Genomic DNA, 25,911 nt, shown 5'->3' on the forward strand with positions numbered 1-25,911 from the left:
TGTCTCAACCTAACCTACACGCTCTAGCTTTTTGGCACATTACTCCTGAATCACCCTGTATAAAATAGATTTGCTTTATATGAGCAGAATGAAATGAAAATTAGTCTGCTTAAATTATACATCAGTATTTTTCAAGATATGAAAGAAAACAACATACCTACGTAATAACGATAAAAGGTTGCAATCCATTGATTTGAATGCTAAAGCCGAAAGACTTTCTTAAATAAAGACAAATCCTACTTCAAAATATCCCCCACATTTAAAAAGAGTAAAAAATGTTTGAAACCTCTTAATTTGCAGTTTTGAAACAACGACTTATAATTTAGTTTATTTAAATTTTTTAAATACTATAAGCAATTTGAATGTGCTTTACAATATCAATAAAATGTGAATATTGAAAAACGTTATTTATTTGCATGGTGATGGTCTACATTACAGATAATCGGCATTGTATTAAGTGGTTCTCTTCAAGTACCTATCTGTGAGGGATTACTATCGTTGCGTTTGGATTTAGTTCGATAAGTCACTCTTGAAATAATGTACCTTCCTATTCGCAATTGCATTTTATTTATAATGTGACGTAATTAGTATAGAGGAATGGGAAAAATTATATCGTGAAATTTTTTCCATAGGATGATAGAGGGGGTCACTGAGAACTTAATTAGTCTTTCTCTATGACTCATATTTTTCGAGTTAATTTGACCTACCCTTTTTAAAAAGTTGCTTAAATTTTTAAGACTTTTTATATGGAAATTTGGAAAAAAAAAAAATAAAATTCGTTTTAAAAAAAAATAAAATAAAATCTGAAATCAAATTGCCCTCCAAAACAAGTATGCAGTTTTGATTGATATACTAAGATGCATTTTTAGAAAAAAAAAATCAAAATCGTTAGAGCCGTTTTTTAAAACTAATTTTGTATAAATAATTTTTTGGAAAAAAAGTTTAAAAATAAAATTGGCATGCCATTTTGTAGAAATCACTAATCAACATCTAAAACCAAAATTTCAAAAAAAATCAATGTCCCGTTTTCGAAAATTTGATTTTTCAAAAAAAAATCCATCGTAATGTCATGGAAAATGTTATCTCAACTTTTTTTTTTGTACGAATGCATAACTTGATATATAGTACCTATATCGCAAGTAAAAATTAACAGAAAAAGACTTTTAAACAATTGGTCATATCTCTGGAATTATTAAACCGATTCGAAAAATTTAAAAAAATGTATTCTTGTGTAAGACATCAGTTTAATATTTTCTCATTTTGTTTAACATAACACTTGGCAATTTTTATATATTACGCATAGGGCAAATATTTCCTAAAAATCTTACTATGAAATTTGTGAATTTAATCAATAAAATTTCATATTCTTACAAAAAAAAAAACATCTCAAAAGCTTACAAAATTTAGTTACTTTTTGTGTCACTTATGGGTGAATGTTTTGTTAATTTAATAAGTAAAAGGCTCATAAAATTCAAAATTTCGGAAATTAGACATTTAGATCTACGAGTATGGTAAACATCGGGCCTCCTTAGCTTCTTTTTTACAATTTTTAAACTGATGCTTTATTTCTAAATTACTATAAACCCATTCGAAATTTAAAAAATGTTCAACAAAAGGACAACAGAATAGAACAATTTGTATTAACCCTTTCGAACCCAAGCTATGAAAATCAATATTAAAAAATGTTTTTTCAGTATTATCGTATCAAAAACATCACAACTAAGAAATATGAACAGCAAAAAGTTATTTTCCAAAATAATAATAGCAAAACTAATGTGTTATTCTCATGTTACATGTAAGTAACATGCACTGCCTACGACCACCAAAAAAAGTCGGACAACTGAGAAAATAACTTTTTATGGAACAATAATGTATGCTACTTCTTCTAAGCCAAAAAGCAAAACACTTTCTGGATTGACTTTTTTTTATATCTTTTTTTCAAAATTATGACCATATATAAAAAAAAAATTTTTTGCAAAAAAAAAAGAAAAAATGTGAAATTCAGTTCCTTTTTCGATAAAAAAAAATGAAAGGTATGATATTTGACTAAATTTTTGTAATAATCCAGTAACTAGGCATCATTATCTTTCAATTGAGCCATTGAAACCTAAAAAAATATTTAATGGAATATTTTTTACGAATTTTTAAAAATATGTTACATGAGAGTAACGCTGGGTCCGAAAGGGTTAAGAATTTTCAATACAAAAAAAGTTCCACATACACCACAGTGACCATTTAATTTGCTCTAATTTCATCACTTACATATAACAATTTTGTAAATTGACTTTGCTGACTATTCATTGTTCACCATTGAGTCAAGATTGTATTTGTGGCTTTTTGAGAACTCGTAACTCTTAATTAGCAATATTGCAAGCGAAAAAAGTTGTGTAATTACCTAAATCCCACATAGGCTTTTTATGTACCTAATTACCTTTAGGACAAAAAAACGATATATCTTTTGTGATAAAGTTTTCTTTAACAGCTTTTAAAAAGAAAAAAAATACCTTTAAAACCCTAAATGTTAATAGAAGTCTGCCAGAAATAAAGTTATTGACTACATATTTGAAAACAATGACATGAGTTTGCACCTTGGTGGACAAACAAAATGACCATACACTGGATTCAAATAAATTCAAGTGGACCTATTCAGTTGAATGGAAGTGTTTTCTCTCACTCAAGAATCGTGAAAAAAAACATTACTTTATTATTTGCTTTATATTTCCGTTAAATGCATCCTCTCGTTATGATTATAGATTTACTAAAAAAATAACAAAAACAATAAAACTCAAACCTTCAGTACAAGTTTAACTTTTCTCCACAAAAGAGCACATGTTTCGTCTTCTATCAAAATGTCTTACAAAGTTTTCTTATTTCTGTTAATATTCATTTGTTTTGATAATTTTACGTGTCTTGAATATACCATAGAAGAGAATCACAATATTAAAGTGGAACCGTTTAAGACTCCGATAAACAAACGTGATATCTCTCAATTCTTTGATAAAGGTAAAATTTGCTAGTGCTCTGAGTTTTCTCATAACGGTGAAATTACACAAAATTAGTCAATTGTTTTTTTTTCACATTTATTGATTTACATACATGTTATATACAAAATGACATCAACTATAGATCTTGCTATTCAAAGCCAAACAGCTCTTTTTTTATGTACCCTGAATTGTGTTTATCTAAAAACGTTATAAACTGTGACATGCTGATTTTTGTACCCTCATCATCTCCTGTGTCACTGAATAGCTCCTCACGAAATCCATCGAATCTTCTTAGTTTTTCCATCTTTTCGCCAGCTTTTTGTCGTACTTCACTTTTCCTTATAGTGATCTTATGCCATTGCATGGATTTAATGATTCTCCAAAATTCTTGAGTGTTCTTTTTCAGACCTTCAACACAAATGATTCCTGGTTTACCAGGTCGCAAGAAACCAGTTAAATCTAGATCACGACTTTGTCGGACAATTTCTTGACGTTTCCAACGACTTTTTATGTGATGCGAATATATCCATAAACGTTCAAAATCATCAATTTCATTGTGATGATCTTTTTTCTCCAGCTCAAGATCACTCGTGTCTTTAGTAAGGAAATCATCGATTTGTTCTTGAATCCAAGATATTACTTGAAACATATACGTGTCCGATTTGTCCATAGAATCAATGTAGTTTTCTATTTGTGACTTGACAAAAGACTCTTGTGGCTTGGACAGCAAAGCATTGCGAATGGTAACAATGGCATTTTCAATGACAGGATACAGATGAGGTAATTCCACACGAATATCAATTTTGTCACCGCGACTCGTTGAGATGGCAATTGCAAAATCTAACGTTGATCGCAGAGGAATCGATGATCCCTTTAGGTATTCATTGAAATCACTAATTACACCTGGATCGTATATAGTCATTTCATTAGGATTGCAATAGATTGAGGAGAGAAGATCTATTTCTTCTAGTTGTTTAGATATGCAAGCTTTGAAGAGAACACTTTGGGAGTCGTTAATTGATGTAAGGTCCATTTTGAAAACTTTAAATAGAAAGACAAAGAAAGAGACGTTATGGTAACAATAAAACAAAATAATATCAATAAAAAAAAGGGCTTACAAAAAATTTTTAAGAGTTGCCAGAGATTGATCAAGAATTTATTTTAATATATTCGTAAAATGTTTCTACTGATAGAATAATGAGAAAAGTTTAATGTAAGGTTATTTATTACAGTTAAAAAATTAAACTTTTTATGTTTATTATTTATAAATAAAAAAATCTTAATTTAATTGAAAAAAAAATCTACTGCTCAAGGAAAGCATACAGGATGATATTGTAACTTTAGACGATTTTGAGTCAAGTTGAGAAAATTGGCACTTCCATGCAAAAATGAAATCTGGGTTTCAAAAATCATTTATTTTAAATGCATTTGCCTTCCATTAAAAATTTATAAAAAAAAATATATGTATTGCAAATAAAAAATTTCGCTTTACAAAAATGTCAATGCAAATCAAATATTTTCTGCATAAGAAAAATGTTATTGCAAATAAAAAATGTTGTGTGCATTAAATATTTTTTTCATAATGTTCGTCGAATAATTTTGACTATTACTTACATTAGCTTGAATATTAGATTAATACAGTTAAAAAAGTTAGTGAAAGCCCAAATAGATAAAATTGTAAAAAATTAGACGGTATTTTTTAGGACCAAAACTACGATTAACAGCAATTATATACATACAAAAAAAATATTTTTAGATTTTTTTGGATTAGATTTAAGATTAGAATTGATTTTATTCAGAATTAATATAAGATTAAAAAAATAAAAAAAAACAAAATCATTTAGACATGACTATCGCCTGCCACACTTAAGATTTTAGTTTTCATGCGCAATGTAAGATCCAATTTAAAAAAAAATATATTTTTTGAACCGTTATTAATTGTGCCCGCCATATAACAATTTTTTAATTTCTGAATATCTTGTACTTTGTATATAAAATCTATAGTACTATCATGAAAAAAAAAACAGCGCCACCAAAATATTAAGGTAACGAACGAACTAAAAAATATGTCAAATTTCAAACAGAAATCTCATCTCCTTATCCCATTATTATTGAATTCGATCTAAGCGCCCTCGCGACCACTCAGGTAGCGAACAAACTAAAAAATTTCACTTCATGATAGTACTATAGATTTTATATACAAAGATCTTGTATGTGACTAACCCGATTTCAACGAAAATTTTTATGCAAAAGCTTTTAGAAAATGTTTGGATTTTTAAAAATTATTTCAAGTTTTTTTTTTCAAAAATCAATTTTTTGAAAACGGCTTAGCGAAAACTTTTGAAATTTTGTTTTTAAGTGTAAGTTAATTATTTCTTCAACATACCAATTTTTTTTTTGAAAAATGTTAGAAAATTTTTACATACAAAAAATTATTTTAAAAAAAAAGGCTTTAACGATTTCGAAATTTTTTTTTTCAAACAATTCTTTTTATACAAGAAATCAGTTGGCATACTTTGTTTATTATTTTCTCTAATTTTTTTATAAAAGGTTTTAAGATAAGAGCTACTTTTGACATAAGAGCAAGTTCGTGCTCCCAAGTCGTGTATTTTATTTTTTTCTAAGAACTCCTTTTTATACAAGAAATCAAATGCTATATTTCTTCTTGTGGTCAAAATAATTTAAATCGTTGTTAAATTAATTATAAAAACAAATTTCACATATTTTACATTTACAAATACAAATTTGTGCTTCATTTTTGTTCAAAAAAATCTTTATGTTTTTTTAATGCATTTTTGTTCAACAAAATCTTTGTTTTTTTAATGCAAAATATTTGTATTTTCAATAAAAATAAATTGCACGACTGGGGTCGCACGTACTTGCTCTTATGCTTAAAGTAACTATAATGTTAAAGCTTTTTATTCAAGAAATTTAAAATTTGATATTTTGAAAAAATTTCATAAGTAGTACCTATAAAAAAATAAAATCTGTTTTTATAATTAATTAAACTCCGTTTTAAATTATCTTAAAAAAAAAACAAATATACCATTTTATTTCTTGTATAAAAAGGTATTTTTAGAAAAAAAATTTCGAAAATTGTAGGAGCCGTTTTTTAAAGAAATAATTTTTTATATATAAAAATTTTTTAACATTTTTCAAAAAAAAAGTTGGTATGCCATTTTGAAGAAATAATTAATTTACACATTAAACTAAATTTCAAAATTTTTCATTGATCCGTTTTCAAAAAATTGATTTTTCAAAAAAAAAATTTTTTAAAAAACAAAAATGCGTTTTTTGAAAATTTTCTAAAATTTTAATATTATCTTTACTTACACACTTTTGTATAAAAATTTTCATTTAAATCGGGTTAATGTTGTACGAGATATTCAGAATCGAAAAAAAAACCGTTCTATGACAGGTACCGTTAATAACGGTACAAAAAATATTTTTTTTATTTCAAAAGTTGGCTCTGTTGGCTCTATGTGTAGTACTACACACAAAAATTTAAATCAAAATCGTTAGAGCCGTTTTTGAAAAAAATTAACTTTTCTATTTCCGTTATATGGCAGGTACAGTTAGTTTTGGTCATAAAAAAGAAATTTCAATTTCCCCTCTAGGGAATCACCAAAAACTGCTAACTACCAAGTTTGAAGAAAATCACTTCACTCGTTTAGGCTGCAGCTCCAGATAGAGACAGACAGACAGACAGACAGACAGACAGAATTGCCGGACCCACTTTTTTGGCATTCTCCATCATCGTAATGTCATGTAAAATTGTTATCTCGAGTTCGATTTTTTTTACGAATCCTAAACTTGCCCTATAGTACCTATATCGCAAGTAAAAATTATTTTGTATACAAAACAATTTTTTTTTTTTTGTTTTGGTCTTTATTGATATACAAAAAGCCTTATCGAACCGTTTACTTATAAAGTACTGAACTGATTTTGATAACTTTTATGTTTTATGTAGGAACAAAATACAATCTGTTTTACACACGCCGAATTAATTCTTCATACAACAGACACAAACACAATATACAAAATTTTAACAAAAGTCCAATAATTGTGTTGCATCAAAAAATGCTAAATATGCATCAAATGGACTGAAGTTCGAAAAAGTCCAATTTAAATTTAACGACTGGGTCGCACGAACTTGCCCTTTTAGGTTAAGTTTTAAGAGCAATATAATTATTTTATTAAAAGAACAATACTAATTTTATTAAAAATTTACAAAGACCAAAGACTAATGGCGTTTTCGATTGGCAGTCCGGAAGCGTCCGGAATCATTCTGAAAGCGTTTTATTCGTACAAAACTGACAGTTTTGTGTGAATAAAATTTTTTCAGAATGATTCCGGACGCTTCCGGACTGCCAATCGAAAACGCCATAAACATCAAATTTTACTCTGACTAGTTATCATAAATTTTGTTTCCATTTGACGTTTAATTTTCCAGTTTTTTTAACTTTTCACTGAGGCGTTATCTTCTCTTTTGACCAATGCAAATAGTATATGAATTATTGATTTTGAATTTTTTCATTTTAAGGCAAATGTGATACCCACATTAACATTAACAACAAATACATAGATTAACTACAAAAATAGTTTTAAGATAAAGTTCAACATATATTTTTAATTTGATGGTTTGGTTTTGATATTTCAGCATCTTATTCATTTAATGGTCTACAAAAAGTTGAATCAGTTCCAATAATATTTCCTCTGGATATATGCTTTTTCAACGTCAACTCTATAAGATATGCTGCTTGTTTGCATATTAATAAAAATGGAATTCGAAATTTCGTTATATTCAGTGCAGAAGTAAGTTAAAATCTAACCATCACCGAATCATATTAACATTTTTTTTATTTTTTTTTTTTTTAGAATGCAACATATGAACAACTTTACAATTTAGAAACTCCCTTAGCCATTGGTATGGATTGTAGATCTTTTGGTCCAAAAGGATATGTAGCCATTGCTTATAATATAACAAATCCCGTTGAACGGGCCAATCAAGGATCACCGATATTTCAAATTGATTCTGATCGCATTAAAATAATTCAATATTTTGGATCACAAAGTCTTAGAGCAGTTTACCTAAGAGCTTCAGCAAATGATTTGTTTCTTTTGCAAACATTTGTTAATACTGATAATGCAACACATTTTTGTCCATATTTCAAATGGGGTGGTTATAGTTTTAATAAACTTGGAAAAATTCCATGTAGCAATGCAAAAAGATTGGAACCATTTTCTATCGATTCTGAAAGTTATGTTGCTGTAGCTAATTATGCTGACCAATTTGGTCGCACACAAACCAATTCAGTGATCTATAAATATGATCGAGAGAAAAAGAAACTCGTTAGTTTCCAAAAGATTAAAACACATGGAGCTGTTGATGTCAAATACTTTAGTGTTCCATTTGAGGAAATCAAAAAGCAACACTTTTTGATATTTGGCAATTCTCTGGCAGGCGAAAATGACCAACAAGAGGATCAACTTGAACCTAAATCAGTTATCTATAAATTTGATAAAGGAACTTTTATCCCTTATCAGTCATTGGCTTTATATTCGGTAGAAAAATTTCTTCCAGTTGAGGTAAGTTTTCTATTTTCTTCCAAAACTTTACATAGTTTTCAAAAATCCGACCAAATCTCTTAGAACATAGAACTTGAAAAGTTTATTCTTCTCGTTGCCTGTTCCAATCAAGAAGTTAAAATTTTCAACATGAACGATTGGAAATTTGAAGAATCCAAAGCTCAATTTACAGAGGGTGCTTTTGGAAAAGGTGTTTCTAACATGCGCATCTTTGAAGAAGACGACTTAAGCTATTTGGGTATCCTATCAAACCCTATTTAAAATTCTTGATTTTTATATAATTTTTTTTTAAGTTATCGCTAATGAACGCATGATGGAAAATGAAACAAATGTTTTCCTACCAATCTTTACCCAAGAAGAACATGCCAATACTCTCCGACAACAAATAATCGACTGGACTTTGGAAGCAATCGATCGCCTGAGTAAAATCGATGTAGAAAAACTTAAAAATGATGTCGTGGCTGCTGGAAAAAAGAAAAAGGATCGTCGAACTGCAGAAATTAAAGAGATATCATCAGCAAATATTGAAATTGCTTATACACGATCGGTAAGCCATGATTTTACAACTTAAATGATATTAATTTTTCAAAATTAAACACTCACCAGTTTATTTATCCTCAACGAAATTTCACTGCAAGCTATTGGAAGACCCTTTCCTATGCTCAACAGTCTCTCGAAGTCCTTGAGTCACGAGCAAGTAGAAAATCATTAATGAAACGACATACATCAAATAAAGACCACATCGAATACGTTCAAGACACTCTCAATGTCGGAACTTTGGTAGTCCGAAATTCATTCAAAGCCAAACATATCAACGGAATCGATGTATCTAATATTCAACTCAATAAAGTATCAGCGCCAAAAGTTATTGTCAATGGGAATTTCAAAAGACCTACGCAAGCTCGAAGTGACATTACTCCAGAATTCGTTGATGCTTTAAATGTTGAACATTTAATGATCACTGGAACGCTTAACGATATCAGCTGGTCCGATTTACAATTTAATACTTTGAAGAAAACAGGACAGCAGTTTATGAAAGCACCTGTTAAAATTGGAAAATTACAAACAGATTCCGTTTTTGTTATCTCGGGAACTGTCAACGGACAAAGTCTATCGAAATTAGTACGAACTGATGGTGGAAGTTATGTTATCAATCAAGATGTCCAATTTGCAAAGCCGATTTATGCCAAAAATCTAACCATTCAGGATCGTTTGAATAACATTCACGTTCTGCAAAATAATTTAGATGTTTTACTGCTCAACTCTGAAGAGGTCCAACACATGACAGGACAAAAGACTTTTGAGAATGTTAATCTGCTTGAACCAGTTACGATATCGGTAACTATTCCAATTCCAAAAACAATCGTTGCAGACTTAAACCAGTTTTTCTAAAATCAATCTTTTCTCCAACTCTAGGGTAGAATCTTTGGAAATTTAGATCTAATGTCTCCATTTAAACCCATTCATGAACCTCTCAATCTTGTTGGTGACTACACAATCACTGGAGATGTAACGATAACAAATCTTTTATCAGCTCAAAACATCTTTGGAAGTTCCGGCGATTTCAGTATCAAAAAAGCTCTAGATGAAGGTCTCCGGTCATCTGGACGTTTAAATGGACTTAAATTAAACTTCCAACAACCAATCGAAGCAAACAATTCCATTGTTTCATTCATTAATGGTTTCGATCTTCAACAATTAGTTCCAACTGGTTTGGATGAGGTCCAAATAATTGAAGGTCATAAAATATTTAAAGGAGATATACAAATCTCCGACGGTTTTGCTGAAGTCAAAGTTCTCAATGGCATTGAAGTTGACGATTTTGAAAAGAGAGTCCTTACAAAGGATGGACTGCAAAATATAACTGGAAATTTGAAATTCAAAAAACTAACGGCTAAAAGGTTTTTTTTTTTAAATAAGATACTCAAAAATATTGAACATTACCATTTTATTTCAGCATCACATCACCATCAATCAAATTGCAAGGTAAAGATCTCTCGGAATATTTGACAACGTCTGGGGATCAAGTTTCAGAAGGAACTTTAAAAGTTGAAAGTTTTGAGACACATTTTGCAGAAGTTGAAAATCTTCAAACGAAACACAAGGTATTCGGAACAAAACTCGGTACTTTTAATCAAAAAGGAGCAGAACCGAATCCTGAAATCTTTAATAACTATCCGGGAACAATTCGAGTTGGAAACCTTAAAGTTGCAGAGTTTATAAATAAAAAACCTATCCGAGAAATTGAAGAGCTTTTAGCCCAATTAAATGGAAATGTAAAATATGTTGGAGGAATGAAATTTCCATATGATATCAAAGTTTCGAATCTTACTTTTACTGGGAAATTTAATGGAATTTCTGCACAAGAATTTGGCAATTGTTGGTTACAACAGGGTCGGGAGCAAATATTCAGTGCACCACAAACCTTGTCAAATGTTGCAGCTGTGAAGGGTCTAAAGTTGAATGGTGGAAAATTGAATGGTTATGAATTTGAAGACTTTATTTCGGGAACATATTTGATAAATCGTGATGAGCATATAAACAATGCTATATTTGGTGAGTTTTAGTTCATATCTCTTTGTATTTAAACATAAAATCCAATATTTTTACAGAAAATTCTATCAATGTCAAAAGAACTTTGAGAACATCAACCGTCAATGGGTTACGAATTCCTGAAGATATTCTCATTAAAGACTCCACTGAGCCACAAATTCTCAATGAACCCGTCATATGTCAGAAAGATGTTCATGTGAGAGGGCAAATTCGAAAGCTGTCCACTATTAACAATTTAAATTTAGGACGTTTAAATGATTTTATCGATGGTGATTTAGAAACAATAGCAGTTCAGAATGCAATATTTGAAAAAGCCCCACATTTTGGAACACTTAATTCGCATAATCTCAAACAAATGATGGATACTGTATGGTTTGCTAATGAGAATGTCGACTTACAGCATCATGTTGAGATAGCTGATGGATATTTTGAAGGTCCAATTGATTTTGAAGTGAGTTCATATCATAGTGCTTGTAAAGTAGTTGAAGCAAAAAATTTAAAATACTGTTTTTTTTTTAAGGGACCAATTAATGGAATGAATTTAAAATATTTAAAAGAAAACTACTTTAGTTTAACAAAACCACAACAAATTTCCGCTGAGATGATATTTTCGAAACCAGTTGTTTTCGAAAATGATTTTGATGTTGATTATTTGCACTTATATGGTCCAATTGTTGAAAGCAGCAGGTAAGAATATTTTATTAAAATTATATGGTCTTAAATAGTGTTAGTAAAAAAAGGTCTTAGTTGAATCACTTCTTTCAAAAAAGAATAAGTGCACCACAAACATTTTCAGGAGGTACAAAAATAGGATTTGTATTTTGTAGAAAGAATATTTACCAGTTTTTTACTTAACAAATTACAAGTGACCTGTTGAACCCACAGTATAGCTGCGTTCCTTTGGGAACATTTTTCTACTGCTAAGGACTTCAAACTACTTTGAACTACTTTTTCTCTATTGAAAAAGTAGTTCAGTATTAAGTACTAAGCAGTAGATAAATGTTCCCAAAAGAACATTTATGATTATGATTATACAAAATGTCTTTTATGATTTTGCATGTATGTTAGAGCCAGTTTTTTAAATTTTATTATTACCAAGTTTCTACCAATATTATTAACAGAGAAGTTATCATTAACATGAGTAAAGATATACCAAATACAATTTTTTTTCAAATCATCCTTGAACTGTATCAACTTTGCAGATAGAGCGTTTCTGTAAAACAATTTTTTTCTTAAATGTGCCTAATCATATTTCGGGACACCCTGTATATTTAATTTGATTTGATAATAGTAGCTGCGTTCCTTTGGAAATATTTATCTGCTTTTTAGTACTTAAAACTACTTTGATCTACTTTGCTATACTAAAAAAGTAGTTCAAAGCAGCTTTAAGTACTAAAAAGTAGATAAATATTTCCAAAGGAACGCAGCTAGTATACTTGAAAAGATTTTTTTGTAGTTTTATAATCAACTGTGATATTTCTTAACATTTCTTAAAAAAGTAATTAATATTTTTATAAAATTTATTATTTTTATTTCATTAAATTAAAAATATAAACAAATTTAACATTTTATGCAACTTTTGCTATTCAGTTGTGCATTCTATATCACTTTAGAACGAATTTTTTTGTGAGGAAAAGGTCAAGTTTTTACTTATGAACTTCTCAGTTCATATTCATAAGCTCAAATCTTAACTAACATTTTATTTTATTCACTTTACGAGTAGCTCAAATACCCAAAATCCAGCTCGACCGTTCACTTAAGAAAAATCCCGACTGGAATAACGGCTATTAACTCCACTTTTACAAATGACTCTCCTCTGCTTTTGAATTTACTGGATTAACCTAGTCTAATTTTCTATTTTTCGATAGCATAGTGTTGCTTCTGTTTGTTTTTGAAATTTTCAAGAAAAAATATTTGTATAAATAAATTTAACTTTTGCCGCAATGTATTCATTTGAGACTTTCACTTGAATTGGAAAAGAGAATAGGGCAGATTGTCATTGTGTTTTATACAAAAACGATGAATAGGGGTCCCAAAGATAATATAATATTGGCTTCATTCTAACACTCTTTCCTTACAAAAATATTATATAATTAAATATTACTATACTAGGCGCTTGAAAAAATGCACTATGAAAATTAAAGAATTGGAAATAAAGCAGCTTTCAATTTCTTGAATTTTTAATAAATTTTTGAAATCATTTCTATATGTAGTAAACAGGTGGCAGCTAGCAGGTTTGCTTTCTACCCGATGATTAGGTAATATTAGTAGTATCATTCACTACGTATTGGTTATATGTATTTGGTTACTCATTATAATTATATCCCAAAATGTTGCCAATGGAAATCTAGATTTCCTTAAGTGGGTCAAAGAGATTGATTGTTTCATTCGTGTATAAACTAAAATAATAAATTGTAGAAAACAGTTCATAACTCATAAGTATTCAAACTACTCTACTAGGTAGGCACATGGTACAATCTCTTTTTTATTATCAAAATGGGAATCCTCCTAAAGTATGATAAACCAGGGTTCCGTTTCAATAATGTCAATATTTCGAAAACGAAGCTAGAAAACTTATTTTTTCATCTTATGGAGGAGTTCCTCAAGAATCCACTATCTGACCTTGCCGACAGACGAAAATGAACTCGGATTTGAAAGATATTTTTGCTAAAGAATGCAAGTCTATTAATGTAAAAATAAAAACTATACACGGTCTGTTCGAATTAAAAAAAAGGTTGATTGTAGTAAACGTGTACCTATTCAAGGACCCAAAGAAAAGTGAGGTGAATTATAAAGAAACTCCCTACGTACCAGCATTTAGGTACCTACGTGGTAACTATAAACTTTAATAACTCATCATCTCATCTTACATAACTTGTTTCGAAAATATAGACTAGTAAAGTCACCTACTATCTAACTAATTACTTTTTTATGAATTTAAATAGGTATTTATGATATTACTCAAATTATCATTTTTTCACCAAGGTTAGGAACATCCAAGATACAACTCCCTTTTAATATTTTCCTGAGTAATTAAAGTGGCAACTAATGTCGTTTTCTTTCACTCCAATGAGAGTACCCTTTTAGTACTTATTTTTGCACTTTTGAAGGTTTTGTGTTCTTTGACGCCACAAAAGTGTAAAAAAAAAAATACTCCGGAGTGATTTTAGTACTACGGAGTACCCCGGATTTACTCCACATTTTTAGTCAGATTTACACCGATTTGCACACACACTTATGAATTTGAAGTTTGACATTTTAAAATTTTGTTTGAAAAGTGAAAAATGCGAAAAGTTTTTTTTCCAAACTCTTTTGTTATTAACAAAAACAACCATTATGAATATATTTACTATTGTATTATATTCCGCCAGATATATTTCTTCCATTTTTTCGTTAATTCTTCACTTTTTCCAAAATGAAATTGAAAACCGAATAAAAATAATTTTCAGCCAGTGTTCTTCATCAATAACAAAAAAAATCCTGTGCCATATAGCAAAAAAATCCCATTTTTTTTCTGCGTTGATGGGATATTTTTATTTTACAATTATCAAACTAAGGGTGTGTGTCAATTACGCTGAAGACCCCGATCAGAAGCGTAATGAAAAATATACCAAAATTAAAACTAAGTCCACTTCTACACGAAGACGCAAAGCGCGAGACGCACATAAGAGCAAAGGAGAAATAAAGTTCGAAAAAAAGGGAAGGAAGATTTTCTACCGTGAGTCTCCGGTAAAAAATTTTGTGACTCTTTTTGACGTTTCCCTTTGATCTTGTTCTTTTTTTTTTGCTGTTCGGCTTTATTTTATTTCGTCGGTTGCGTCATACGAAAACAAGAACAAAATTCGCACCGAAATAAAAATCAAAAGAAAATTGGAAGATGATTTCTGCGCCTTCTGTCTTCGTGTTTTATGCTTCATATGTTGTTAATATTAATTTTTCTTTTCAATTCATAAAATGTTTTCCCTAGGCCTGTTATTACTATTTTTTTCAAGGAAATTATCCATTTTTGCCTTGTCACACACACAATTACATAAAAAAAAATTACTCTCATTATGTTCTTTCACTCCAGAAAAAGGAGTAAAAATTTAGAGTACTCCTTAATAGAGTGAAAGAAAACGACATTAATATCTACGCTTATTAACTATTACGCTTCAACTTACCACTTATAAACTACTTTTTATAACAATAATCAATTTATTGTAGGTGAAATAAAAATAAACAAAGTTAAACACTTTGCGCAAAAAAACAACCTGCAGATCTTTTGTTTACTGCATTTTTTCTAAAAACCAAATGTCGATAGAAGTGTCAAAAACAGCTGTTTTCTTTTACGCAGAATCTATTCACAAATTCTATTCACCAACAGATGTCGCTTTATTTTAGTCGTTATTTTTTAAAATTTTTCATTTCAGTAATTCCGAATTGGATTTTAATGATTTTGTGGAAAATGTTCTTCTTACGTCTGGAAAACAAGAAGTAACTGCACAGTGGAAAATCTATGAAGCATTGGTTTCAGGTAGTATACTCCAAAATTCCTTCAAGCTATGTGTGATTTTATTTTGTTATTCATAATAGGAGATCTGAAGAACATACGCATGAATAATCTTAACCTCGTTGATGATGTTATTCGTTTGGATGTTCCTCACAACACAGTAACTGGACATAAAACAGTTCCATCTGCTAGCATTAAGAATCTCTATTGTCAACCTAGAAGCACTGTTAATGGTGTCGATCTTACAGAATGGATTTACAATACAGTATTTGTATATGAAAACTACACAATTAGAGGCAAAACAACAGTGGATTCAGCAATTCTTTATAGCGACATTGAAGTTCTTGGCTCTGTAAATAATATGACATTTGATGAGAACAACTTATTACTTCGTAATAAGGATCAAGTGATTAATGGAAATGTTCAAATTTTAAATAAATTTCCAAAGGAAAAACGAATTCTTTCGAATTCCTTTGAAGAAGTGCAAACAGAAAATCTAAATGGATCAAACATTGACAATTTCTTTAAGAACCAAATCCTTGAAGATGATGTAAAATTATCTTTATCTCTGGATCGGGCGATAACTTTTGAAAATTCTGTCAATGTACAGCGTTTTGAAAGTGAAGCCGATTTGAGAAACTCAAAAGAGTTAAGTTTTGATTACAATCAAATGCATAATAAGACAGTAAAAGCATTTAATCAATTGGAACAAATTGTTGAAAGAATTGGAGAAACATACAAAGGTTGGTTAAATGATTATGGCAAATGCAACTTATTTATTTAAATTAAAATTTTGTTTCTTTATTTTCAGATTCAAAATATTATCTGAGTCATTTTGAACAAAAACAAACAATGCCTATTCAAGCCCAAAAAGTCGTCAGTCTAACTTTGAGAGTAAATGATGAGTTCATAGATGTTATTGGAGTTTTAAAAGAAAATCAAGATAATAATCTTGCCTTCTATCGCTGGGACTTTTACCAACAGCAGTTTGTCCTGGATAAACGTAAGTAATTGATTGAATGTTATTTGAGAGAAGCAATGCTTTATAATATTTATTATTTTACAAACTAATTTTCAAAGCGGGTTAAGAGTGACCTATGTTTAAATATGTGAAGGATCCAGGGCAAAAACAGCACAAGTCCATTCCAACTCATTCCGAGAAAAACGCATTTTAAAATGTTGTTCTTCATACAACTTAGTACTAAAGGCACGTCAGTTATTTATTTTCTTAGCAAGGCTTAAATATGTTTTCTAAAAGTAAGGATGCTATCAGACAAGACCTCATTAGTTTATTTTTTGACAAAAAGTGGACATGTGCCGTTTTTCCCCTGGACAGTTCATGTTGGTTTGGACTTTTGATCACATTCTAATTTTTTACCATAACGTCCTGGCACTATTTCTATGAAATTTTATGTCAATGTGTCCTTTATTATGTAACCATAAAATCGTTGCCCACTTTTAGAAGTAAATAGCTGTGTTTTGATCCGGATCAGATCATTGTTTTTATTAGCTTTACAACAAAATCAAGATTTTGTTTTGTTATTGTTTCGCAAATAAATCAATGATCTGATCTGGATCACGAGGAAAATAAAACACAGCTAATGTTATTATTTGATTGAATACTTCCAAAAGCCTTTTTGGATTTGCTTTGAACCGAAAATCAATCATATTCGGAATTATTTCCCGTTCCGCTTTTGAATTGGTACTTTGTAAAACTTTTGAAAAAAATTAAGTTTTCATATAAAACGTTCAATACTAAACTTAAGCAAATAGACTGTCGACGAAAAATAATTAGTTACCAAAAACGACCTATAGCCTACACAGAAAAACAAGTTAAGCAAATAGATTCCGTTTCTATTTTAGATCAACGAGTATGCAAAAAATGATGAAGAACGGATTGAACTGAAAATAAAAAACATAGGCTTAAATATGTTGGATGTGCTCGGCGCCAGTTACTCACAAATGTCTTAATACCAAATCGGTATACCATTAATGAATTCCATCAAGATATCGATTTTTTTTTATGTTGGTAGTACATTTTTGCTTGAAGATTCTTTGTAAATAAATTTGATTTCCTTGAATTGTTGCTATCAACAAGATTTTCTTTAAAAAAGAAGATGGGCGCTTTCATAAATGCATGGTTGCCCAAGTCTGACGAATGCAAAGCGTTCATTAATACAAATGACAAATGTCAGGTGTTCATAAATGTAAAACGCAAATATTTGCAGCGCAAATGAAAAAATTCTGATATTTCTTGTGCATTCCGTTGTTGTAAAAACTATTTTTCCGTGTTTGGATACTTTTACCATTCGTAAAAGTTATCTGGTACGAAAATTCCACTATCGGAATTCTCATCTGAAAAGTATTAAGCTTCATTCATGTTTAGAGATAGGTGTAATTATACTTCGATAGTCAAATAGAACTGATTCCGGCAATTCCAGTAGATGGTAATAAATTTGGTGCCTAATTTTTATTTCTTTACGTGGTTGTATTCTACGATACAACCACGTTGCTAGTAAAATCCCGAACAGATCGTTTAGCGTTAAAATTCCTGTTAAACCATCTGAAAAGGCGACACTCAATATCACAAAATAGTCAGCAATTCCCTTTAGTAATGGAAAATTATTATCTGAAATGAATGCACAATGGCACAAAAACGCTAGCAAAAAGCTTACGAAATCTATTACTGAGCGTTCCATCTGACAAAGGACTCGAACTTTTTATTTTGATTTATGTAAACTATCTTAGGTAATGTTTGATCCAGTTTGCATTCGCGGAGAGTGAAAAAGGTACACGGGTCAGCTATACGTACGGTGACCATCCGTCCCGGTTTACCCGGGACTGTCCCGTATTTCTACGGCTTGTCCCGGGTTTTTATTTAAGAAACCCGGGACGTATAATTGTCCCGTATTTTGTAACTTGTCCCGTGATTGTCCCGTATTTGCACATTCTCTGATTTTTGTATTCAATATTTTAAACACTTTGTACGGAAAACAAGAAAACAGTGGTTGGAAATTAAATTTTTCTAATTTTTCGGATAAAGCATTAAGCCTAGTACGCTGCTCCAAAGTCAAAAATCTGTTGCTGCAAGAAAAATTGCTTGGATAAATAAACAGGAGTGAAAAACGATTGAAAGCTCTACATATATTCTAGCACAAGTAAGAATTTCGTTACCTTAGCTGCGTATTGTGCAAAGAAAAGCAAAATTTGCGTTTACGATTTCGTTGTGCTGGTTTTGTATGAAAATTTTCGTTTCGCCTCTAGACTAGGCTTTAGATCTTTTTTAAATGTTCGTCAATAATTTAGTTCCAGCTTCTGTTTGTCAGGTTGCTACACCAGGTAAAATGTTATCGAATAAAGAACAACATAAATGGAAGAGTAAAGAACCAAGATATAAGTTTCAAAACTTTTAAGGACATGTTGTGTTAAAGATCATACAATTTCAAAATCATTTAAAATAAAATTAAAATGTTAAAATGTTAAAAAACAGCTCTCCCGATTTTGATTAAAAAAATATTTTTTTAGAAGTTATTAACAGACATTATTATAAAACCATTTTCTGGATTTCTGATTTCGTAAACGACTTAAATGATTTCAACAAAAACGCTTCCATAAAATCGTTTAGGATATCTTGATATCAAAATAAAGAAAAATCATGAAAACTCATAAAAATTTAAATTTTTTTTTGAACATTTTTTATCTGTCCCGGGTTTCGCTTCAAGAAATATGGTCACCGTAGCTATACGGGTTTTACAGCGACATTAGAGAGTTGAAAATTCAGCGGTTAAGATGGCTGGGCCATATGGGGCGAATGAACACCGGCCTTTAGTCCATACAAAATTTTACATTTCTTCCCGGTGGAAGTGAAGCTAACATGAACCCACCAGATATAAATTCAGCTCAACTTACATAAATTTTTTGAAAAACATCTAACGTGAGCTATTCGCTTTATGCCTTCGATATTGTTCTCCTTATTTATCATTTTACATGCATTTCTAGGCAAACATTGTTAAACCAATCCGAAGAACCTTTTTTTCAAAAAAAAATTCAATACCATAGCCTTCACCTAGAATTAAAAAAAATGACAAATATATCGGTTCCATTTCATACAAATTTAAATGCATATATTCGTAAATTTAAATATAGAAACATCCTTTATTTCGTATTGAATGCTGTTTTAAGTATCAGCATTCTTAAAACTGATTTATTCAGAGCTTATTACATTATTATTCACAATCTTATACAACTAATTACGAAAAGATATCTTCTTGTTTAAAAAATATAAACTCTGTTATTTTGTAGAGAGAAAAATAATGAAAAATTGAAAACTGTAAAAAATGAACAATGATGAATAAGTGATCGAATTTAAGGTCCAATTTATTCACACTCCATTAAATTTAAAGTCGCCATTAAAAAAGGGAAATTTTAAAATTTGTATGCGATTTGACAGATTTATAATTTTTAATGGAGACTTTAAATATAATGGAGAGTGAATAAATTGGACCTAAATGTGTTTAAACTTAAAAGCTGAATATATTTAAACTTCGAAAAACAATACCAAACACATACAACAACATGAGCTTTTGCTTTTTCTTAATTTTAATCAATTTCTTGATTAAAAACATTTGATATAAAAATTTAAATATAATTTAGACAATTTCGTCAATACAATGTTTAGATTATATAGATACACTCTCGTCAGTATTTTAAATCTATAGTCGCGCCATTTCGTCCGACTGTGCTTCTATGATGGCTTTCAGGATATTTATTTCTAATTTAGCGGCTGTTTTACCAGTAACGCGATTCATAACATTAGCAACATACAAACCAAGAGCTTCGTGTCTATTTGAATTGCAGAGATTTTTGAAAAATGTCGGTGGAAGCTGATTATCGAAATTGCCAATATTTATTATCTCTCCAGGAGCGGTTGTATGTCCGATTGCTTTGGAGCTACTTGATGGATTATTTTCAAAAATGATGTCTTTTTGGAAATCTAAATCTTCCAATTGTGTATTAAAGCCATTCGATTTGAGTGTTGTCATGCCATTAGATAATTCACTCGAAATCGTTTGGTTATTTGATGGAATCGTTATGACATTAATTCCCGTTCCGGACGTAACTGTTGGGGTAATTATTGTTTCCATATCTTCTATATTCTCCTTTTTTATTTCTACTTCCGGAATCTGTGCAATTGGTGCAGTTGATGTTTGTGATGATGCGATGTTCATTTTCTTGTTAGGTGTTGCTTCTTCACGTTGCATATCAACATTCTGCAATTTGCGTTTAATTGAATCAGGCAGCAACATTGAGCGGGCATTCTCAGATCCTGGGCCTCTTGTCATTTTAGTTAGGGTTGTCTGTTTCATGGGTTGTCCCAAATTTGTCTTTCGAACACTTATGCCTTTGGCTTGAAGAGCTTTTGAAATAGGTGTTTGTTTTTGTTGTGGTTGATTGTATTCCGGCTTAACTGCAGTTGAGGCCTGTGTCACCATTAAATTGGAGTTAAGAACTTTGAGCTCTGGCTTAGCTTCTACAGTATTGGGAGTTTCTTTATCTGGTGATGTTGTTGGGCTGTGATTGTTGCTTTTCATAGATTTGTCTTGGTTGTCGCTGTCTTCTTCGTAATCGTCATCTTCTTCACGAACTTCAAGAAATTCCACCATAGATTCATCTTCCTGTTCGGCTTCTTCTTCTCTGTTAGTAAAACAAGAAAAAATGTTGTTTGTTAAGATGTAGTGTACGAGTTTTTTTTATTGTCTGTTCAAACACGATGCAAAACTATAATTAGCAAACTGAAAGGAGTATAACCTGAATTATTTGTTTATATACAAAAATCGCTTGGGGGATACTTTTTCAAATAGGTAGTTTTTTTGGGAACTTAGGTGAATCCAAATAAGAACTAAACCACGGCTGGGTTGCACACACTTGTTTGTATTTTAAGGCTATATTATGACTATACATTGAAAATGTGAACCAAGAGTGAAATAAAGTCAAGAAAAAACTTTGTAGATAATAAAAAAGGACGGTAGATAGAATATTCAGCTATTAAGCTACTCATACGTAATGTGGGATATAAGCAGGCCCAAAACGTGGTATCTCCATTTAACATTTACACAATTTAGGAGACTACAGAAGAAATTTGTTTGCGCCTGTGTTATCCTTATGACCTTATCATTCAATGAGCAACAAAAGTTTTTTGTTGTAAATTCAACATTCATTTTTAGCAGAAATGTGTATTCTACGACTTAGTAGAGAAATTGATCGTTATAACGTTTTTTTGTCATTTTTGTGTCAAATAATTTATGCAAGTCAAAGGCGCCGGTTAAAGCAATCAGGAAAATGAATCAGGAAACAATTTCAAATAGATATTTTGTGATGTTTTCATTCGATTTGAAACACAAATGCTATACCAATCGATTATGAATGACTCAAAGATTTTTTTCGAAAAGAACATTTCTAATGAAACAATTATATTTTGTTTAAATTGTATTTATTTGTTTTCCTGATGCAAATTTTTCGTGTGCATTAAAATCAGGAAAACAAAAAGTAGATACATTTTGTATGTATCAACTGACATAAGTTTTCCTGATCGCTATAAACGAGCATCAGTAAAAAATATTCAATTTGATACTGTTTCTTTTTTCCTGATCGTTATAACCGTCGCCAAAGCTTACAACTTTTTCTGTCACTGAATACAAAAATATGACTCAACTGCCGGTTAAAACCGTTACCTCAACATTCAAAATTTAATTTCTTGAAAATCGGGTTAAGGTTTGTCCCGACGAAATTCTGAATCTACATTAATTTTCAATTTTGTATTTTTTGTTAATTAATGATCATCATTTTTCGTACTACGTAGCCCGTAAAAAAAACACTAGTTACTTTGATTATTGCTTCGTTTCATTTTCTCTTGTTCCACTGCAAACGAAAATTTTTTCATGTTTATTTCAATCAGGAAAGGAAAATGCATTTTCTTAATCGCTATAACTGGCGTCTAAAATACAAAGATTTTTTTCAGGGGTTCTGCACCCTGCGAGGAGTTGACAAAGCCTCCACAAGCCGTTCGGGCTCGATGGAACATTATTACCAATATTTAATTGTTCAATTAAACATTTTCTTTACATAAAATATTCTTTCAGTGATTCCCTATAGTTTAGCGGAATTGAAAAGCTGTATGCATAAATTTCTGATTGTCATCCAAAGTTAACCCTTTGTTTTCCGGTGGTTACAATAAGAAACCACCTTTTAAACTTTATTTTTTTTACTTTTTATCCCAATTAAATATATCAGCAAATACCTAGCTCAGAAGTTTACTAATATAATGATATTTACTAGTGCAATGGATATATTTTTTCTGGCGCGATATTCAAGAAATATTTAAAGTTTTTTCAACGTTTTTTTAATTTTTTTGAGAAAAAAATTGCTCCGGGCAACAAAGGGTTAAGAGAGAAAACACGAAAATTGTTAGAACATAACAGAGATTAAATTCGATTGCACTTTGACGCATAATAAAGAAAAATCAATTGTGCATATTTTGAACAAGTCATTTGATTAATTGTTCAACCTTGAACCTTTTTCTTAAGTATTTATGGTTTCAAGGTTTTCGTCGTGTTTATTTTATCTCAAAATAAAAAAAAACGACAACATACACTTTTACAGTGACCGTTAGTACCCAAAATGGAAAATGACCGATAAACATACCTAGTACCTATTTAATTAGTGAGCTAGAACTGCAACAGACTAGACGACAGATTTTTTTAAATTGAGAACTACCGCAATCAATTTTTGCTTAAAAGGTTGATAAATAGTTCTTTGAGTATAATTTAGAAAATTTTCTTGGTAAACGTCTGAGCATAAATCAACAACCTTCACATTTGAAAGTTTTCAGTTCTGAATCAGGAACAGGAACTTCTATTCACAACTTTTCTCGAACGTGTAATTTAACCGGAATCAGAACAATTTGGAAAAGAACAAACCTCTTTGAACAAGAAAAAGATGTAGGTACATTTCAATTCCGAAACAACGTCATTTATAAAAATAGATGATAAAATAATGCAATTCGCATGTATGTCTTTTGGACCAAAGACTGCTCAAGTATGTAGAAAACGTTTCGTAAAAACTATTTTATCATAACATTAATTTTGGATACATCCTTCATTCGGAAAGAATTGAGCCTGTTTTCGTTTTAAATCTAAGTTCCCGTTTTGGCTAGCTTGGCTTGGTACTTAAGTATTTATGGTTCCAAGGTTTTTGTCGTGTTTATTTTATCTCAAAATAAAAAAACGACAACAACACATTTATACACTTTTACAGTGATCTTTAGTACCCAAAATGGAAAATGATCGATATACCTAGTATCGATTTAATTAATGAGCTAGAACTCCAACAGACTAGACGACATATTTTTTTTTTTTTAATTGAGGCCTACCGCAACAATGTAAAACTAATAAATTGTAAAGAATCCACAAGTTTGAATATAGTAAACCTCTGTGGGAAATACCATGAAAAAAAAAATAAATAAATGCAGCACTTAAAAATTTTTTGCAAAATCAAAAAATCCCCGACTAAGGGCCAATTCCTAGGAATATCTTTTTTTTATGTTGACATTATGACAAATGGCAGTATTCGTTTAATAGTCTAACTGATGATTGAAACATCAGGATAAAATGAAATTCCAACGATTATATGAGCGGAATTCACAATCGTCACTAAAGTAAAAATTTTACTCAAGTGAACATTTTTGGTCTTGCGTTTGGGCCACTTCAGCTACTCCTTAAGTTAAGAAACCCTTACGGTTTAATAACTTTAAGCTCATAGATTCCAACTGAGGAAATTTTAAAGATCAAATGCATGAGCAAGCACTCAGAAAATTCATCTCAGGCTTGTGCTTGAGAAAATGTCTACTTGAGTGACGACTCTGAATTCCGCTTTATGTGAGTGACAAATTTTAAACTATTACCTACATCGAAACAGATGGATGTAGTTAACCTAGTTAGGTACATACGCTACTTTATTTTAAATCGCTGAGGAAAATTCAAGTGTTTAACTACTTCCTTGAATTTTCCCTTCTTGGTTCTAACGTGTCATTTCTTCTTGATATCTTATTTTCACGCCTAGATATAACAAGGACATGTTAACACGATCAGAAAGGTGATTTTCTTATAGCTTCCAACACAAGCAAAGTCATTTTTTGGAGTTTACGATTCTCATAGAACGGGTTCATCAAGGGATATAGAAAACCAGTTGTGTATCAACCAAAGAATGGCCCGTAAATACTTTGGGGAGTTTGCGCGATTCTTAGCATACTTGTCAAGAGTGTGAGCCTATGCCACAAAAAAAGTTATTTGTGGGTCAGTTTCATTTGGAATGCGCATTTAATTGAAAATGTATACGCTATCAGATGATGTTAATGAAGATTATGCTTTTGATTTTTTTTTACTAAATAAGTTGTTTTTTTTACAAAAAGGTGCCTGCACCTTGCTTAAACTTAGAAAATTAAAAAAAAAAAAACTAGGTAAAATAAAAAAAAAAAAAAAAAAACAAATTTCTAAAGACGAAGATGTTTCTCCCATAAAAACCTATTAAACTACGTCTAAAATAAACAACAAGCCTCAATTATGGTTGTTAAAAATAATTACTCAAGAAACTCACTCTATTTTTGGTTTGCATTCTTCTTGTTTTTTGCATATATCTTCCATTTGTTGAAACAGCTTCCATGTACTCGATGGCTTCAGCTTCTCTTGTTCGTATTTCTTTTGCAGAACTTTAAAAATCGATTTGGCCTCGTGTGCTGCAATGGCAAATAGAAGAGCGTTAATTTTGTTTATAATTTTTAATCCAATCCCACCAGAAAGTTTGTTTTTCTTCCCAACTTTAATCCAAGCCTCATCTTGATCTTTTTTTATTTTCGCGGCTTCGCTTAGCGGATGCAATGGCTTTTCTTCGGCAATATCAGCTAAAATTTTATCCAATTGAATTGGCATTTTTGCGGTTTGTTTAGATTATTTATAATTATTTTATATAAATTTATTAATTATTTTATATAAATTTATTAATTATTTTAATATACAATTTATTTGTTTTTATGTGAAATAACACGACACAAAAACGGTAGAAAATTAAAAATACATAAAAGCGAAAACACCACACACAAAATTGAATATTGAAATTTTTCTATATTTTTTTTTTTTGTTGAGAAGAGAAGGAGATAGAGCGCGATTTTCGTTTGGTGGTGCTATTTTTGCTTTGTGTTGGCTTTTTTTTATTGCAATTTTCGATAAAAAATAATATATTTGT

At 30.3% G+C, this 25,911-nt stretch overlaps 3 protein-coding genes across 4 annotated transcripts in view; 1 reads left to right on the forward strand and 2 right to left on the reverse strand.

The window, feature by feature from the left end:
- Positions 1-2,782: 2,782 nt before the first annotated feature.
- The window catches only part of LOC129918300 (uncharacterized), a 31,565-nt gene continuing 8,436 nt past the window's right edge, over positions 2,783-25,911 (forward strand). The window contains exons 1-13 of the mRNA XM_055998766.1: positions 2,783-3,003; positions 7,645-7,799; positions 7,863-8,573; positions 8,637-8,811; positions 8,867-9,120; positions 9,180-9,911; positions 9,990-10,474; positions 10,531-11,129; positions 11,186-11,577; positions 11,647-11,813; positions 15,536-15,639; positions 15,699-16,358; positions 16,427-16,618. Coding sequence (XP_055854741.1) covers positions 2,850-3,003; positions 7,645-7,799; positions 7,863-8,573; positions 8,637-8,811; positions 8,867-9,120; positions 9,180-9,911; positions 9,990-10,474; positions 10,531-11,129; positions 11,186-11,577; positions 11,647-11,813; positions 15,536-15,639; positions 15,699-16,358; positions 16,427-16,618 — 4,780 coding nt within the window. The 5' untranslated portion in view covers positions 2,783-2,849. The remainder of the gene's footprint in view (positions 3,004-7,644; positions 7,800-7,862; positions 8,574-8,636; positions 8,812-8,866; positions 9,121-9,179; positions 9,912-9,989; positions 10,475-10,530; positions 11,130-11,185; positions 11,578-11,646; positions 11,814-15,535; positions 15,640-15,698; positions 16,359-16,426; positions 16,619-25,911) is intronic.
- On the reverse strand, positions 3,070-15,423 carry LOC129918295 (RWD domain-containing protein 2A). 2 transcript variants are annotated; one of them, XM_055998760.1, is made up of 2 exons: positions 14,088-14,109; positions 3,070-4,025 (listed from the first exon to the last, which is right to left on the reverse strand). In XM_055998760.1, the coding sequence occupies exon 2, from the start codon at positions 4,015-4,017 to the stop codon at positions 3,133-3,135; it is 885 nt and encodes a 294-aa protein (XP_055854735.1). In that variant the 5' UTR covers positions 4,018-4,025; positions 14,088-14,109; the 3' UTR covers positions 3,070-3,132. The 2 variants fall into 2 exon arrangements, with proteins under 2 accessions (XP_055854735.1, XP_055854733.1); XM_055998758.1 differs by lacking the exon at positions 14,088-14,109 and adding an exon at positions 15,287-15,423 and having other exon boundaries at positions 3,071-4,025.
- On the reverse strand, positions 20,125-25,650 carry LOC129918290 (myb-like protein V). The gene is made up of 3 exons (XM_055998752.1): positions 25,463-25,650; positions 25,267-25,405; positions 20,125-21,309 (listed from the first exon to the last, which is right to left on the reverse strand). The coding sequence occupies exons 1-3, from the start codon at positions 25,596-25,598 to the stop codon at positions 20,328-20,330; spliced, it is 1,257 nt and encodes a 418-aa protein (XP_055854727.1). The 5' UTR covers positions 25,599-25,650; the 3' UTR covers positions 20,125-20,327.

The sequence above is a fragment of the Episyrphus balteatus genome, chromosome 4 (genome assembly GCF_945859705.1).
Source record: "Episyrphus balteatus chromosome 4, idEpiBalt1.1, whole genome shotgun sequence".
NCBI lineage: Eukaryota > Metazoa > Arthropoda > Insecta > Diptera > Syrphidae > Episyrphus > Episyrphus balteatus.

What these genes read in the sequence shown, in the direction of transcription:
- LOC129918295 (XM_055998760.1), bottom strand. Translation starts at nt 4,017, where the DNA reads ATGGACCTTACATCAATTAACGACTCCCAAAGTGTTCTCTTCAAAGCT.
- LOC129918290 (XM_055998752.1), bottom strand. Translation starts at nt 25,598, where the DNA reads ATGCCAATTCAATTGGATAAAATTTTAGCTGATATTGCCGAAGAAAAG. An exon ending in GAAGAAAAACAAACTTTCTG is followed by an intron (nt 25,406 to 25,462) that starts GTGGGATTGGAT and finishes TTGCCATTGCAG; the next exon opens with CACACGAGGCCAAATCGATT. An exon ending in GAATGCAAACCAAAAATAGA is followed by an intron (nt 21,310 to 25,266) that starts GTGAGTTTCTTG and finishes TTTTACTAACAG; the next exon opens with AGAAGAAGAAGCCGAACAGG.